This window comes from Acomys minous (assembly GCF_964271855.1).
Source record: "Acomys minous genome assembly, chromosome: 19".
In the NCBI taxonomy this organism is placed as follows: Eukaryota; Metazoa; Chordata; class Mammalia; order Rodentia; family Muridae; genus Acomys; species Acomys minous.
Window position 1 is genome coordinate 34685793 of NC_140499.1, and position 16599 is coordinate 34702391.

The window sequence follows — 16599 nt, forward strand, 5'->3', positions numbered from 1 at the left end:
AAATCTACAGTCTGAAAGATCAACCAGTAGGCATTGGAATTTGGATGCAGTTGTTTCCTATTGCATTTGCTGCTATTAGAGAGAACCTTAAATATTGACTTTTTACAAATAAACTTATTGTTTTTTTACACAGTTGATACATTAAAGAAAATTGACATTCCGTCTGTCTTTATTGGTGAATCATCAGCTAATTCCCTGAAAGATGAATTCACATATGAAAAAGGGTAAGTAATGAATATAAAAAAAAACATGTAACTTCAGATTGTTCCTTATTTTAGAGTAGAATTATATAATTTTAGTTATGTTGATATCATTTATTTATTTAGAGACAAGATCTCACTATGTTGCCCCAGCTGGCCTAGAAAAGATTGTTTTATTATATACTAATAAGTTATTGTATTGTAAAAATGTTTTATTTTATTTGAATTTTCTATTAAATATAAATTTGGTGCTATAGAGAGTTGCTAATGTTAGTATAGTGTTGGTAAAAAGACTAATTTTCCATTTTATAGTTTCTTTATTGTTTGCAATTATTGGTAACTCTTCTATTATGTTACATTTGCTATGGAGCATTTATTTGCAAAAATGAAGGCTTATTTATATGGTATGTTAAACTGTGATTGATAAAATTATGTTCTGGTTAACAATAATGTTTTCATTATACACATGAGCAATTTCACCTTTCCTTTCTAACTTTTCTATTTAAGTTGCTTTCTGCTGTCTAAATGCATTGGCAATACCTTTAACAACATGCTAACCAGTAGAGATACTTGGTATCTTTGCCTTAGTCATTAGTAAGCTAATTTGTTTCAAAATAGGATTCTGGCTTTTAATGATATAAAGAAAGCATCAGTTTTACTTTATACATTTAATTTTTTAATGCTACTTTCTAGTCATTTTACCACTGTTAAGAATAATAGCGTATTGGGGGACTGGAGAGATGGCTCAGACCCTAAAAGGGTATACTGCTCTTGTAGAAGATCTGAGTTCAGTTCTCAGCATGCACATCAGTATCCAGTAGTTGAGCTGATCACAGGTCCTGGGTTGCTTCCTTGGTAGAAGGCTTTGCTGTGTGGCTTCTAAAGGTTTGGTAATTGGTTGGCTGATGGTCAGAAGGAGGCAAGCAAGGTTATGTGTGTCAACATGGGAGATGAGAAATTAACAAGCTGTTGTTTTGATATGTAGGCTTTGATTTCGGTTTGAAATTAGCCTGAAAACACACACACACACACACACACACACACACACACACACACACACGAAGATAAATCTTATTTTTTCCATTACACATTTTCTACTTCAAAGACCAAACATTACCTGCAAGACTCATGGTGTTTACATTATTTAGGCATGGTAATAGAAGGCAAAAAACTGTTTAAATACCTCTTCCCTCGACAAAAGTTGAGGTTAGTCTGGGGTGAGTCTATAAGCTCAGCTGTGGCAGATCTGAAACTAGAAAGGAAGCAGTTCTCAACCATACGTAATTGCTGTCACAACTGTACCGTTAGCAGCTTGGTAAAGAAAGAGCAGTGTCTTTATTACGTATTGAATCTGTATCTTAGTTAGGTTTGTGTTGCTGTGATAAAACGCCATGATCAAAAGCAGTCTGCGGAAGTGGTCTATTTTGCTTACACTTGCAGGGAACAGTCCTACACTGAAAGAAGTCATGGCAGCAACCTGGGGGCATGACTGAGGCAGAGGCCAGGAAGGATTATTGTTCACTGCCTCGCTCCTAGTGGCTTACTTAGGCAGAACAAGCTGCTGACGGGTGGCCCCACCCACAATGGGCTAAACCCTCCCACATCAATCACTAGTTAAGGAAATGCCCCACAGGCTTGCCTATGGGCTAATCTTTTTAAATTGATTTTAAAAAAATTATTATAATTATTCACGTTACATCCCAATTGTTATCGCCTCTTCCTATCTTCCTATTCCAACCTCCCTCCATATTCCACCCCCATTCCCCTCCCTCAGGCTCCCTCTTCCCTCACTGTTTGGCACAGTCCTTCAGGTCTCATCAGGATAGCCTGTCCTCAAGGCTGCACAGCCAAGGGGCAGTGATCAAATTGTGGACACTAGAGTGCATGTCAGAGGTTCAACAGCAGTGCCCCACCCCTCCCACAGAGAGAACAAGAAGTCTAGTTTCCCTGCATGCATTGCCCTTGGTTGGTGCATCAGTTTCTGCAGGCCCCCTTGTGGCTGGATCTGCCAGCCTTGCTGGTCTCCCTGTGGAGTTCCTGATCCTTCCATTCTCCCCTCCCGCCCGCCCCCTGCCCCAACTCTTCCATATGACTCTTAGCTCTCAGCCCAGTGTCCAAACTTCTAGTCCCAATATCTGTCCCGATCCACCCCTGGGCAGAATCTCTCAGAGGACATCTATGTTGGTTTAATATCCACCTATAACTGAGTATATGCCATGCCTGTCTTTCTGGGTCTGGGTTACCTCACTCAGGATGATCTTTTCTAGTTCCATCTTAGTCATCAGGGAAATGCAATTCAAAATGACTCTGAGATTCCATCTTGCACCTATCAGAATAGCTAAGATCAAAAAGTCAAGTGACAGCACATGCTGACAAGGATGTGGGAAAGGGGAAAACTCCTCTATTGCTGCTGGTGGGAGTGCAAACTTGTACAACCACTTTGGAAATAAATATGGTGCTTTCTCAGAAAATTGAAAGTAGTACTTCCTCAAAATCCAGCTATACCACTCCCAAGCATATACCTGAAAGATGCTCCATCATACTGCAAGGACATTTGTTCAACTATGTTCATAGCAGCTTTATTTGTAATAACCAGAATCTAGAAACAACCTAGATGTCCCTCAACTGAAGAATGGATGAAGAACTGTGGTACATTTACACAATGGAATACCATTCAGCTATTAAAAACAAGGAAATCTTGAAATTTGCAAGCAAATGGATGGGACTAGAAAAAATAATCCTACGGGCCAATCTTATAGAGATATTTTCTCAGTTGTGACTCTCTCTTCTCAGGTAACTCTAACTTGTATGAAGTTGACAATAAACCAGCCAGGACAACCTGAAAATCAGTTTTAGAGTTGTTAGAATTCTAATAATATGTCTTGACCATAGCTAAAATGATTTGAAATATGGCAGGAAAGGATGAATAGCACATGTAGAATTTTAGGTTAAGAATGCAGACCACTGAATCAGTGTACCTGGGAATGTCTGTAATGAATTCCAGCTTTGTACTTATAAACAGCATTGTTATTTTAAAGTGTTAGTTTCTACCTAATTGGAAGTTCGTGGTTTGCTTTTATAGCTTGTTTCTTCTTGCCTATCATGTTATTTCTAAGCAATTCAACACCTTAAATCACAGGACAGTTTTTGTTTTGTCATATGTGGAAAAATGTGTCTACATAAGTCATAGACATGAAAAAAGAAAAACCAGAATAAATGAAGTATAAGCTTCCTACTTATGGATGTTAAAAAGCTATAATTGATTAAAGTTAGTTATGGAGCAATTTAGCTTTTGGACCCCAGCACTGTGAATTTATAGCATGTCAGTGGGGTTGTGGTAATGACGTACCAGAAGAGGAATGTCTCACACAAGTGGTGCCATTGTTGTAGTGCAGAAGTCTGTGCCTAGAACTGAAGAATTATTTTTCTGACATGGTCTTTTGCTAGAAGAGATGATCAAATATGTTGGCCCAAGCCTGCTGCTGCTTTCTTCTTCTTCTTCTTCTTCTTCTTCTTCTTCTTCTTCTTCTTCTTCTTCTTCTTCTTCTCCTCCTCCTCCTCCTCCTCCTCCTCCTCCTCCTCCTCTTCCTCCTCCTCCTCCTCCTTCTCCTCCTCTTCCTCCTCCTCCTCTTCTTCCTCCCCCTCCTCTTCCTCCTCCTCTTTACCCTCTTCCCCTCCTCCTCCCCTCTTCCTCCTCCCTCTCCTCCTCCTCTTCCTCCTCTCTCTGTCTGTCTCCTTCACCAATGCTATTATTAATAGGGATTTTATACAAAGCTACAAAAAATTCTGCTGAAAGTGACACTTGTATTCTAGGAATCCTAGCAAGTTTTGGAGGGTATTTTTAATATTTGGAAGAAATCTCTGATATTGTTTATATTTGTTGTAGTTTAGTTCAATTCCTTAGATGCAGATTTGACAAGTCATAGCAGTAAAAATAGCTTTGGAGTAAAAATACTCACTTTTTTCTAAGTACTGTGAAATCCTAAAGTTTTGTTAGTGGGGAAGGAAGCAACTTGTTCATATTTTCTTTTGTACTAAGGGTTACTGGTTTACCTTGAACTGAGTATGTGGTATTATCATCTCACGGGGAAGATCCCCTAGCAGTGAGAGGCAGGGTAACATGGCCAACACTGTTCTGGTGTAGTGCCTCAGAGAACACCCACATTACTGAGTGTTGCATACCTCTCCTTAGACTGAGTTGTAAAGCAGTGCTTTCATATCCTGTAAAGTGTGGCCATTCGTGAAACACAGATAGTGAACTGAAATCTGATCTTGAGGAGTGGGTGCTCTCTGTGTAGCAAGCCCTCGCTGTCCTGGACTCACTTTGTAGACTAGGCTGGCGTTGAATCATGAGATCTGCCTGCCTCTGCCAACTGAGTGATGAGATTAAAGGCTTATGCACCGCCATGCCCGGCTCTGATCATTGTCATTATCTGAAAGGATTCTGCTTGTTTTATAAAAATGATGTCACAGTAACCAGCAATATGGTTATGTCAAAGAAAATATGTGATATTATCTGATTCCCATTCCTACTATATATATATTTCTGTGACACGTTCAGCCAAACAGTGGAGAGCATGGAAATGTAGAAGACATTTCTCTTTGGAATTCCTTAATGAGAATTTTTTCATTCCACATCTGATAGATAAATGCTGGGACACAGGCCCTGTGTCTGTTATGCCAGGTACAGTGGGTGAAGTACATAGGAGGACGGGGTATGATTGTGCCGGTAAGTACTCTAGAGCAGTGGTTCTTAAATTTTGGGTCATAAACCCTTTGGGATTGCATATTGGATATTTACATTATGATTCATAACAGAAGCAAAGTCAAAGTTATGAAATAATTTTATAGTTGAAATCACCACAACAGGGGGAATTGTATTAAAGTGTCACAGCATTAGGAAGGTTGAGAACCACTGCTCTAGAGTAGCTGTTTTTTTTTTTTTAAAGTATTTATTTTTATTTTATATTTATGAATGTTTCCCTACATTGGTTCACTGTAGCTGGAGTTAGAGGTGGTTGTGAGTCACCCAATACAGATGCTAGAAATTGAACCCTGTTCCTCTGTAAGGGCAGTAGGTGGTCGTAAGCATTGAGCTGTCCTCTCGTTAGCTCTAGACTCTGTTTTTATGTTGGTGGCAATGATGAATGAGGTAGAGGTTTTTATTACATGCTACTGGAGGAGCAAATGTTTTTGTTTTTAAGGTTTATTTATTATTTTATTTTCTCTGTATGTTTTACTTGCTGTATATATGTTTGCCATCTGTGTGCCTGGTACCTGCAGAGGTCACACGAAGGTGTTGGATCCCCTAAAACTGGCATGTATGGATGGTTATAAACCATTATGTGAGTGCTGGGAATTAAAACCAGGATAAATAAAATAAAAACAGCAGCAAGTACTCTTAACCACTGAGCCATCCCTCGAGGCCTGCTATTATTTTTATGCTAATGTTACATATAAAAAACAACTTTTGATAGTTTACTGATTCAGTAATTAATATTCCCCTGGGGTTATTCTGAAAAAACAAAAACAAAAAAACAAAAGTCCAAAATAGGCTTAAAACTGTAAGAAGCATCCCTTAAACCAATGGTTCTCCACCTTCCTACGCTACAGCCCCTTAATACAGTTCCTATGCTGTGGTGACCTCCAACTACAAAGGCATTTAAATTCTACTTTATAATTGTAATCTTGTTACTGTTATGAATCATAATGTAAATATCTGTCTCTCTTGGTAGACTTGAGCCACTCCTGTGAAGGACTCTTCAACTCCCAAAGGACGTAGGGGTCATGACGCACAGATTGAGAACCACTGCCTTAAACTATGTAAATCATAGCTTAGAAAATGAGATATGCAGAGTAGATTTGAAATAGCCATGTTGTTAATTTTATTTTGTTTTTAAAATAACATAACTTGATAATCGTTACTAATTATTATTTTTATTTTTCTAGGGGCCACGTTGTCTTAGTTCCAGAACTGAGTCTTCCTTTGGAGTACTATCTGATCCCCTTCCTCATCATCGTGGGTATCTGCCTCATCCTGATAGTAATTTTTATGGTAGGTCAGTTGACTTCGCATAATCATAAAAGTTCTAAGGGTAGATCTAAAAGTCACTGAGAAACCAAGTAAGAGTATGTATTGTATATGTCTTTTTATGCAAAGTTCCAGAAAGGGCAAATATAGTGTAAAAGAAAAAGAAAGAACAGCAATTGTGAATGGGCACGTGGGATGAGTAAAGTATTGCTGGAAGGGTAGGAGGGAACTTTCCCAGGTGAGGCCCACATTCTGTATCTACATAGAAAATTGGGCAACACAAACGCATAGCATTTGTCTGAATCTATTAGATTGTATAAACACATATACACACATATTGTGTAAACATACACACACACAGTTTTGGGGGGACATATACTGATACCTGTAGCTTAGCTTGAAATGTATTGTAGACCACTCCCAGTTCTTGTTCTTACAGAAGACCTGGGTTCAGTTCCCACCACTCACATGGTGGTTCACAACCATCTGTAACCACAGCTCCAGGGGATGGGATGTCCTCTTCAGACCTTTGTGGGCAACAGGCACACATGTGGTGCACATACATACACACACAGACAGACAAAACACTCATACACATAAAAAATAAAATAAACTATGGAGAAAAAGGAAGATGTGTTTATTGGCATATACAGTGGATAGACATATAATAAAATGTCATTTGTAGAGTCTGGTTAGTGGTGTATTAGTATTATCAGCAAACTGTTCAAGTTTACCTCCAAGTAAATTTGAGAAAATTTATATTAAAATGTAAATAAACATATTATGAGGCTTAAGGTAAAGGGATGATACATTGTTTCTCTAAGACCTTTATAACCAGAGTATGGTTGCAGGATTCTAGAGGGTCTGTGAGGTCCAAGCTACTTTCAAAATGATACTAAGCTAATATTTGCCTGTACTGTATCATTCCTAATGTATTCATTCTCCGCCCCACCCCACCCCCGTCTCTTGTCTCTCTTTTAAGACAGTGTTTCATTGTGTATGTAGCCCTGGCTGTCCCAGAACTCACTATGTAGACCAGGCTGACCTCAAACTCAGAGATGTGTGTGCCTTTGCCTCCCCAGTGCTGGACTTAAAGGTGTATGCTACCACACTTGGCTAATTCCTAATTCTTTTTGAGGATTATGTCAAGGAAATTTCTAGAGGCCATATAATATGTGTTATAGAAATATTTCAAGAGAATAAATATAAAAGTACTATGTATTTGTTATTCTAATATTAACAGAAAAAAATAAAGATAAAGAAATCTTTTTTTGCTCTTTTAGTCTTTGATCAGCAGTGACCTCCTATACAGTATTAAGCTTTGTCAGTATTCCACCATGCAGTGTGGTAGGTCTCATCTCGCTGAGAGTTTGTAGGCAGTTAACAATTAGGGGAGAGGGGCTCCTTACATACCACCCATCCCTAGGGTTTGTAGGTAGTAACAATTGCTAGAGCAGGAAGAAACATTTGCTTCAGTGCTGTAGCCAGTGAGTGAGCTCTCAGAATCTGCTTTTCTCTGCCTACTAACGCTGGGGTTACAGGCATGGGAGCCATGTCCAAGTCTTGTATATAGTGATAGGTATTCAGACTCAGGTTTGCTTGCTTGCACAGCAAAAGCGCTCTTACCTGCTGAGCCACCTATCCAGCCCTTAGCTACCAGCTTTATAGGTCTACAGTACTATGATTTTTCTCCTGGGAAATGGGCACCACGGGAGGAAGTGGTGGGTTACCCCTGTAGTATGCCAGTGACACCAGTGAGCACATCGTGCTTGCCTGCTCAGGAGTATAGTATGCAAGGTATGCTGAGTATATGTTGCTGAATGAGATGTTATTGACAGCTCTCCCCCAGCAGCCTGCACAGCAACTCCTGTACTATGCGTTCTAGAAAGCTTCTTACCTTCTACTTCTGCTTCAGCTTAATTTCTGTGTATTATGTATGACCAGAGTATGTGGCAACTTCAGCAGTAAAGGCTTACCATGTAGCCTTGGTAGGCAACCAACAGCAATGGAAATAGCCTATTTTATTTTGGAGGCCCCAGGGCATACCCAGCTAACAACTCATAGGATGGCAGCCTATACTGGCCCTGGGATTTACAGTTGATAATTATATGGCTTCTGAGAGTGGCTTTTTTCCCACCATGAAGGTTACCTCCATTCAAACTTTAAAAGTATTTTCAAGTTCTTATACATGTATATATATATTGTTTGTTAAACATATTCCTCTTCATAATGCCTTTACTCCTTTCTCATGCCTCTCTCCTCCCATTGGTCCTTAGAAAGCTTTACTTTCAAGTCTTGTGTGTGTGTGTGTGTGTGTGTGTGTGTGTGTGTGTGTGTGTGTGTGTATTATTTTATATATCTCTACATAAAATCTAGGAAGCACAAGTGACATGTACTTGTGATTAGCTTACTTTGCTTGATGTGATTATGGCCAGTTGCATCTATTTTCCTGAAGATGGTATAACTTTCGTTGGCTAAAAGAAAAATGTGTGTGTGTCTGTCTGTCTGTCTTTCTGTCTGAGTGTCGGTCTGTGTGTCTGAATGGCATTTTCCTTACCCACTTCTCAGTTGTTGGGCACCTGCTATAAATGCTGCTGCACTTATAGTTGACATGTGTGTTTATCTGTGACATGTCAACCTGAAGGTTTTTGAGTAAATTCCCAGGACTCATATAGCTGGATCATACAGAAGATAAGCATTAGGCTCTTTTGGAAACCTCCATATCAATTTCCATGATGTCTAGACTAGTTTCCATTTCCAGTAGCAGCTCACATTTGTCCTTGCCAGTGTTTACGGTTACTGTTTTTTTAATGGCTGATATTCTGACGATGGTAAGATGGAATCCCAAGGTAGTTTTGATTTGGATTTCTCTGATATGTGAAGTTGAATGCTTTCAAATGTTATTCGCCTTTTGTGTTTGCTCTTTTACACTTGATCTTAGCTGGAAGGCCGAGAAATGATGTGTATTTACTCTTTTGAGAATTGTTTTTTCATTTCTTTAGCCCATTTATTGATTGGGTTGTTTGATTTCTTGTATGGTTTTTGGACTTTTAATATTCCAGATATTAAACCTCTGTCATATATAGCTAGGAAAGATTTTTCTGTCACTCTGTAGGCTATTTTTTTTACAAGAGTTGTTTACTGTACACTAGCCTTTTGACTTCATGAGCTTCTACTTGTCAGTTGTTGACTATTTCTTGAGTGACTCAAGTACTGTTGAGAAACTCCTTACCTTAGCTGGTATCTTGACGTGTTTTGCTTTAGTCCCACACGTGTATATGTGTGTGTGTGTGTGTGTGTGTGTGTGTGTATTGTATATGTGTGTCAGTGTATGCATACATGCGGAGGCCAGAGAATAGGAGACCAGAGAATAGTCTTGCATGTTCTTTCACAGGTGTCATCCCCCCCCCCCCCCCCCCCGCATTTGTTTTGTCGGATTGGATGTGAGTTTTGTTACTGACTTGGTAGGGTACAGGAGAGCATTCTGGAAGCCCTTGGGATGCAGGGCTGTCCACCTATTCAGGGGACCACAATTGGGAGTATATTTGATGCCACAGTCAGCACCTATGTCTTTAAAACACCTGCATTAAACTTGGCGAAGCCCCACTTCCTTGTGATGTGGATCTTCTAGCAGCCAGGGAACTTGAACTTGGCTCTATGCAGAACCTCAATCACATGCTCCTTTTCTGCTCACATGCTCCTTTTCTGCCGCTTGGTGCAGATAGACATGGTGACCTGGCCAATGTGAACCCTGGCCACTGTGCCCTGGGATTCCCAAAAGCACCACGCATACCTGCCTGGAGCCTGTCAGCCCCAGTACAGGACAACATCTTGTTGGTTTGGATGACATGGAAAAGGTGGAGCCTCGAACATGAGCACATCCTTGCCACAACTCTTTCCCATATATTTGTTGACACTTGTACTAATACAGGCGGCCTCCAGTGCTTCATAAGAGAGTTGTTCATAATCACCTGATACCATGTGGCCACAAAGTGGGAATTCATCAACTTCTGCTTTCTTCCATCCCAAGTCAAAGTTGCAGCTCTTAGCATCAGGGATACCCTGGCAGCCCATGATGACAAGATCATCGGTGATGTGCCAGAGGAGAAGAGAAAAGAGCTTTTTTTTTTTTCTTTTAGTCTTTAACTAGCCTAGAATTCACCAGGTCGGCAAGGCTGCTTGCCAGGTGAGCTCCAGGCCTCCACTTGATTCTGACTCCCTAGTACTGAGATCATGAGTTTGTGCTGCCACGTGGGCTCTAGGGATCAAACAACTTAGGTCCTTGTGCTTGTACTTTATTGACTCAGCCAGCAGTTCTCAACCTGTGGGCCACCACTCCTTTGGGGGTTGGCTATCAGATATTTACTAAAAGACAATTATGAATTAACAATGAAATAATTTTGTGGTTGGGGGTCACCACAATGTGAGAAACGGTATTAAAAGGTCTCAGCATTAGGAAGGTTGAGAAACGCTGGACTAAGCTATCTCCCCAGCCCTACTTTTTCTTGTAATAATTTCAGAGTTTCAAGCTTTATATTAAAGTCTTTGGTCCACTTAGAGTTGGTTTTCATGCAGAATGAGATAAGAGATCTGTTTTCATTCTCCTGCATGTGGGTAGCCAACATTTCTTGTTGGCTATGTTTTTGTTTTTAAAACATTTGCAAAAAAATCATATGGTGGTTGTTGTTTGGCTTTATATTTGGGTCCCCTATTCCACTGATCTATTTTCCTGTTTTTGGACCAGTACCATGTTGTTGTTGTTTCATAATTTATTTATTTTTATTTTATGTGCTTTGGTGTTTTGCCTACATGTATGTCTGTGGGTGTCAGATCTTGGAGCTACAGACAGTTGTGAGCTGCCATGTCGGTGCTGGGAATCAAACGCAGGTCCTCTGGAAGAGCAGTCAGTGCTCTTAACCACTGAGCCATCTCTCTAGCCCACCATGTTGTTTTTTATAGATATAGCTTTGTAGTGTCACTTGAAATCAGGTATGGTGATACCTCCAGCATTATGTATTTTGCTCAGAATTTCTTTGGCTTTCTGTTTTATGTTTTCATATGGATCTTAATTCTCCTTTTTCTGTGAAGAATAAGAATGGTGGTAAAATTTTGGTAAGATTACAGTGAGTCTATATATTGCTTTTGGTGGGAGGACTATTTTTCACAGTATTACTTCTCAGTTTAAATGCTTTATTTTCATTTGTGTGTGTGGTGGGTACATACATGTATACCTATGCCTATAGTTTGTTTGTTTGTTTAAGATTTATTTATTATGTATACAAAATTCTGCCTGCATGTGTTCCTGCGCACCAGAAGAGAGGAGTAGATCTCATTACAGATGGTTGTGAGCCACCATGTTGTTGCTGAGATATGAACTCAGAACCTCTGAAACAGTAGACAGTGCTCTTAACCCCTGAGGCCTCTCTCCAGCCCATGCCTTTAGTTCTTTTCTCAGCTGCTACCCTGTGGACTCTTAGGCTGGTCTCTTGAGTGTATCTTAGCAGACCTGGACCTGGCCACGATCACTTATTTTTCCTCATAATATTTGAATGTATTGTCTGCTCAGCTGTGTCTTCACCCCTCACTTTTTTCTTCTGGTTGCTCAAGTATGTTATTGGTGCTTTCAACTGTGTGCTCCCTCTCTTTCTTCTTGAAAATTACAAATACTTCTACTTACTTTTTTAAGTTTAGGTTTCTCTTCTTGTTTTCATCCATATTGTTAGCTTTCTGATATTTTCCTCACTTGCTGACTTTCCTCTCCAGGCTCTGAATTGATTAATCTGCATATTTGTGCTGTATTTCATGTCATCCATCATCTCTACTATTAAACTTTGATGTTTTCACCCAGCATTTTAAGTATCTGTTGTGCTGCCTCCATATTCCTAGTGTGTGTGTTATACATTTATTTGTTTAGATTTCTAGTTGTACTTAGGGATATTTCCCTTTAAGGCACAGTCCCCATTACCACTCACAGGAGCAGACAAACATCACAAACCATATAAGATATAGAAATACACTAAGACATGTTAAACCCAAGCCTATCTGATCACCAATGATAATAAAGCACCAATGGCGACAGTAACTCTGAAGGTGCTGTGAAGAATTGTTTTAGATAATTGTAAAAAACAAATGAAATGAAGAAGACAGGGAAAAGGAAAAATGGAGAAGCAAAATTAAACAAACAACTGGAAAATAATGTTATAGAAGGGAAAAGAACATGAGATTACACACAATTCAAGATCATAAGCCGGACGTGGTGGCACACACCTTTAATCCCAGCACTTGGGAGGCAGAGGCAGGCAGATCGCTGTGAGTTCGAGGCCAGCCTGGTATACAAAGCGAGTCCAGGACAGCCAAGGCTACACAGAGAAACCCTGTCTCAAAAAACAAAAAACCAAAAACAAACAAACAAAAAGATCATAAAGATTTCACAATGACAAAGTTGGAAACCAAAATGAGATAAAAGAGATAAAATATAAACGCGTGCAGTGGGCAAGATGGCTTAGAGAGTAAGAGAGTGCTTGTTGCAAAAGCTGATAAGCTGAGTTTGATCCCTGAGTCCCACACAGGGCAAAGAGAGAACCAACCCTGCATGCTGTCCTCTGACTTCCATATGAACACTGTAGCATGAGCGTGCCCAACACAAACACACACCAGACAAAAATGGAACAGACACATGTGAGTTAAAAGAAAAAACAACAAGATAAAATGTTATCAAAACTATAGCAAGGGGGTGGGAGGAGGAAACACCAGGGGGTGGGGCAAGACAGAAAAAGAGAAAGATTATCTCACAATGAAAAAAGTATAAACAAAGCCAGAAGAATGTATGAATGGGAATTTTGTTTTTTAAAAAATAAAATTCCACTGCTAAGGTTGATGCGAAAAGGAAAAAGAGTAAAAATAAAAACAGGGGCTAGAGAGTTGGCTTGGTCAGCAGAGTGCCCGAAGCATAAGGTCCGCATTTCACCTCCAAGTGTCCAGACGCTCTTGCCTGAAATTCCATTGCTGGGGAGGGTGAGGGAGGGGAGGACGCAGTAATCCCCGAGGCCCATCTAGTGCATGCATGAGGTCCAGGTTCAGTGTGAGATCCTGACTCAAAATAAATTAATCAATCAAGTAAGTAAGTAAGTAGCTATTGAGGAAGACAGTTTTCATCCTCCAGCCTCCACACGCATTCATACATGCACCTGGACACACATGTGCATGCACATACACACGAACATGTACATACACATACAGAGAAAAAGCCAAGAAAGATACGAAGTATGTGGGGAGGGGTCAGGGAGAATGGAGTATTAGAGTCCTTAAAACATGGAGACTGCTAGCCTGGCTTTAATCACAGCACTGGGGGAGGCAGGGGCCGGCAGAGCGCTGTGAGTTTGAAGCCAGCCTGGTCTGCAAAATGAGTTCAGGACAGCCAAGGCTATACAGAGAAATCCTGTCTTGAAAAAAACAAAACAAACATACAAACATACAAAAAGCCTTAGAGACTACTAGTCATATGCATGAAGTGGGCGGGGCATGCAGGCAGGGTCATTGCTGTTTGTAGCCTCTTGTCTTTCATCTGCTTTCTGCTGGTGCTAAGCTTGTGTTGTCCATGGTCCACCAAAAGTGTCTCCACTAATATAACATTGTGTGCCAGCAGCCTCTGCTGGTCATAGCTAGCTTAGCATTCTGTGGGGTGGTGAGTATCCAGGAGGGTGGCTAATATTCAAGTAGAGGGCCATCTCTCAAATGTCAGATGCCTAAGAGGCAGCTACAACTTTGAGATGTGTACAGAGGAGGAACCTGTACTCATATGGTCAAGATTTAAGAGTTAGCCTCGTGCTGGTGGATGCACTTCAGAGTTCTTGGGCTCTGCAGTAATGATTAGCAGGGAGTGACTGCAGCCTTGGAGCCCATGCTTGGAGCCACTGATATACCATGCCAGCCACCAAAGGTAGCCTTATTCACTTAACCCCTGAGCCAAACCTCCTGTAGCCTACAGTTTCAGCTTGTCAGCCTCTGTCCCTCCTGCTCTTGTCTCACGGCTGGGCCATGTGACACTATAGCTTCCTGGTTTGTGGCTGTTCTCTATTCTCAGGCCCCGAGTCTGAGATTCCCTGTCAAGATGTCACCCTCTGGTCATCGGGTGGTAAATGGGGTTCCTCTTGATTACTTCACCAGTCTCCAGAGGTTTCATTCTTACATAAACCAGACACTGCGCTGGGGGCTGGCGACAGCTGTAAGCTTGTTTCTTAGGACAAGTCTTCTGTCACCAGGGTCACCCAGCTTCTTCTTTGGAGGTGAGGCAGCTGGGTCTTCTCACCCTACCAGTAAGCCATGGCTGGAAGTGTGTTTGGTGCATCTTACCTTGATCAGTGCTCACCCATCCTTTTCTTTACATTTTCTCATTGGGTCTGCCACTGCCATTCTGAATTTCTGAAGCTGACTTCTACTTTCTTCCTTTATAATCTGCTCCACTCTTTCTTGTCCTGATGCCTCTCTCTAACCAGTCATGTGCAGGCAGCTTAGTCTTCCACTTTTCCTGGAAGGCTTCAGTTTCTCACTGAATTATATTTTTAAGAAGTTATTTTTAGTGTAGTAAGGCAAAGTGATTTCTGTTATTCATATACTTCACTGACAACTTTAAGAGGATTTCTGTCACATGTAGAGTGGGTTTTCCTTACCCTTAGCCATCTGTGCCTTGCATTGTTGTTAGATGTTTATGTGATATAATTGTCTTTCAAAGAAGTAGACTTTCATTCTACACCCATAATAAACCAGGCCCACTCTGCTTTGGGATCTATATATTCTCAGTGAGCAAAATAAAAAAAATTCTTCCTCCCCCCCCACCCGCCCCTCTGTCTCTGTGTGTGTGTGTGTGTGTGTTTCAAGACTGAGCTGCTCTGCTTAACAGCCTTGGTTGTTCTGGAACTCACTCTGTAGATCAGGCTGGCCTCAAACTCAGAGATTCACTTGCCTCTGCCTAAGTGCTAAGATTAAAGGCACATGCCACACCTGGCTAAACATTCTTTTCTTTGTTTTTTTTTTTTTTTCCTTAAAGTCATTTTTATTGACCTTATTTACACTCTTGTCCCTTTGGGGGTTTAGGTGAAGTAAAGTCTTTTTTAAAAAGCAGAATTTTTATTTTATTTTAGATTTTAATTTATTTTTGATATTGTAATTTGATTACATTTCTCCCTTCCTTTTCCTCACTCCAAATCCTCCCAATATACCCTTTCCTACTTTCCTTCAAATTCATGCCCTCTTTTTAAAAAAGAAAAAAAAACCCAAAAAACTAATTGTTATTACATGCATGGAAGTATGCGTGTATACACACATATTAAATATAACTTGTTCAGTCCATATAATGCTACCTATATGGATGCTTTCTGGGCTGACCATTTGGTATTGGACAATGATCAGTGTGCTCCTCCCTAGGGAGGTCTACCTCTCCTCTTCCCACTTTTCCTCAGTTGCTTCTAATTCTTTCTGTAGCCTTGTGGGCTTTTCCCATCCATTGTTGTCATCTTTGTTCAGTTCACATTTGGGCAGTTGTCTTGGTGAGATTTTATGGGGGTACTTTGTGGAGAGACAATCTCACAGAAAACTCCTTAATCCTTGGACTTTTAAGACCTTTCTGCCCACTCTTCCCTGAGACTTAGGTGATGGAGTGTTTGTAGAAGTATCCATTGAAACTGGGCTCCCCAACTTATTTAAATTAAAGCTTAAAGCTTTATCCTTATTAGAAGGCATTTCTGTTTGTTTTTGGTTTTTCCTTCTATGGGAAGAGGGCTCTATTCCAGCCCTTTTCTGTTCTTTTCCAGTATTATCCCTGTAGTACATGTGGAGAAATAATAGGCATACTTGCCTGAGCTCCAGCCGGCCATCAGCTGCGGCTGTTGTCAGCCCACGGCAGCTCAGAGCTGCTTTGGACATCTGAGTAGCTAAGGTTGTCTAACTTCATGGCTCAGTAAAGAGCTTGTTCTCTCTCCAGTGAGTTAGTGTTTCACCTTGCTCCATAATTCATGCTCTCTTCTGTGTTGCTGAGATTCAGGGTGGTAAAGAGGCTTCACTAGAAACCTGTTACCCACTGTGAGTTGTTTTGTGATTCATGTTATAGTTTTAAATTTAGCATTTTTTCTGTCTCTTTTTCTGTATAGAAATATATATTTCTTTTTTAAAGAGTAATTAAATTTATACAAATATAATTAATTATACAAATAACATTATATTAATACAGAGTTGTGCTGTCATACCTGGGGCTTAAAATGCATTTGATAAAGAAATATACAAGCAAGCATCATTATAAACTGGGTGCGGTACTGGTGCTGTTTGCTATGTGCAGAGAAGTCCAAAATATATATTTCTAATTCAGGTATAATA

At 40.3% G+C, this 16599-nt stretch overlaps 1 protein-coding gene and 1 pseudogene across 3 annotated transcripts in view; one reads left to right on the forward strand and one right to left on the reverse strand.

Moving 5' to 3' along the window:
- RNF13 (ring finger protein 13) overlaps window positions 1-16599 on the forward strand; it is an 89276-nt gene that overhangs the window by 56465 nt on the left and 16212 nt on the right. For both annotated transcript variants that reach the window (XM_084769357.1, XM_084769358.1), the window contains 2 exons: window positions 134-224; window positions 6150-6255. In XM_084769357.1, coding sequence (XP_084625483.1) covers window positions 134-224; window positions 6150-6255 — 197 coding nt within the window. The remainder of the gene's footprint in view (window positions 1-133; window positions 225-6149; window positions 6256-16599) is intronic.
- Window positions 9668-15017, reverse strand: LOC311590414 (large ribosomal subunit protein uL16-like; annotated as a pseudogene). The gene has a single exon. The product of its transcript is annotated as a large ribosomal subunit protein uL16-like (transcript).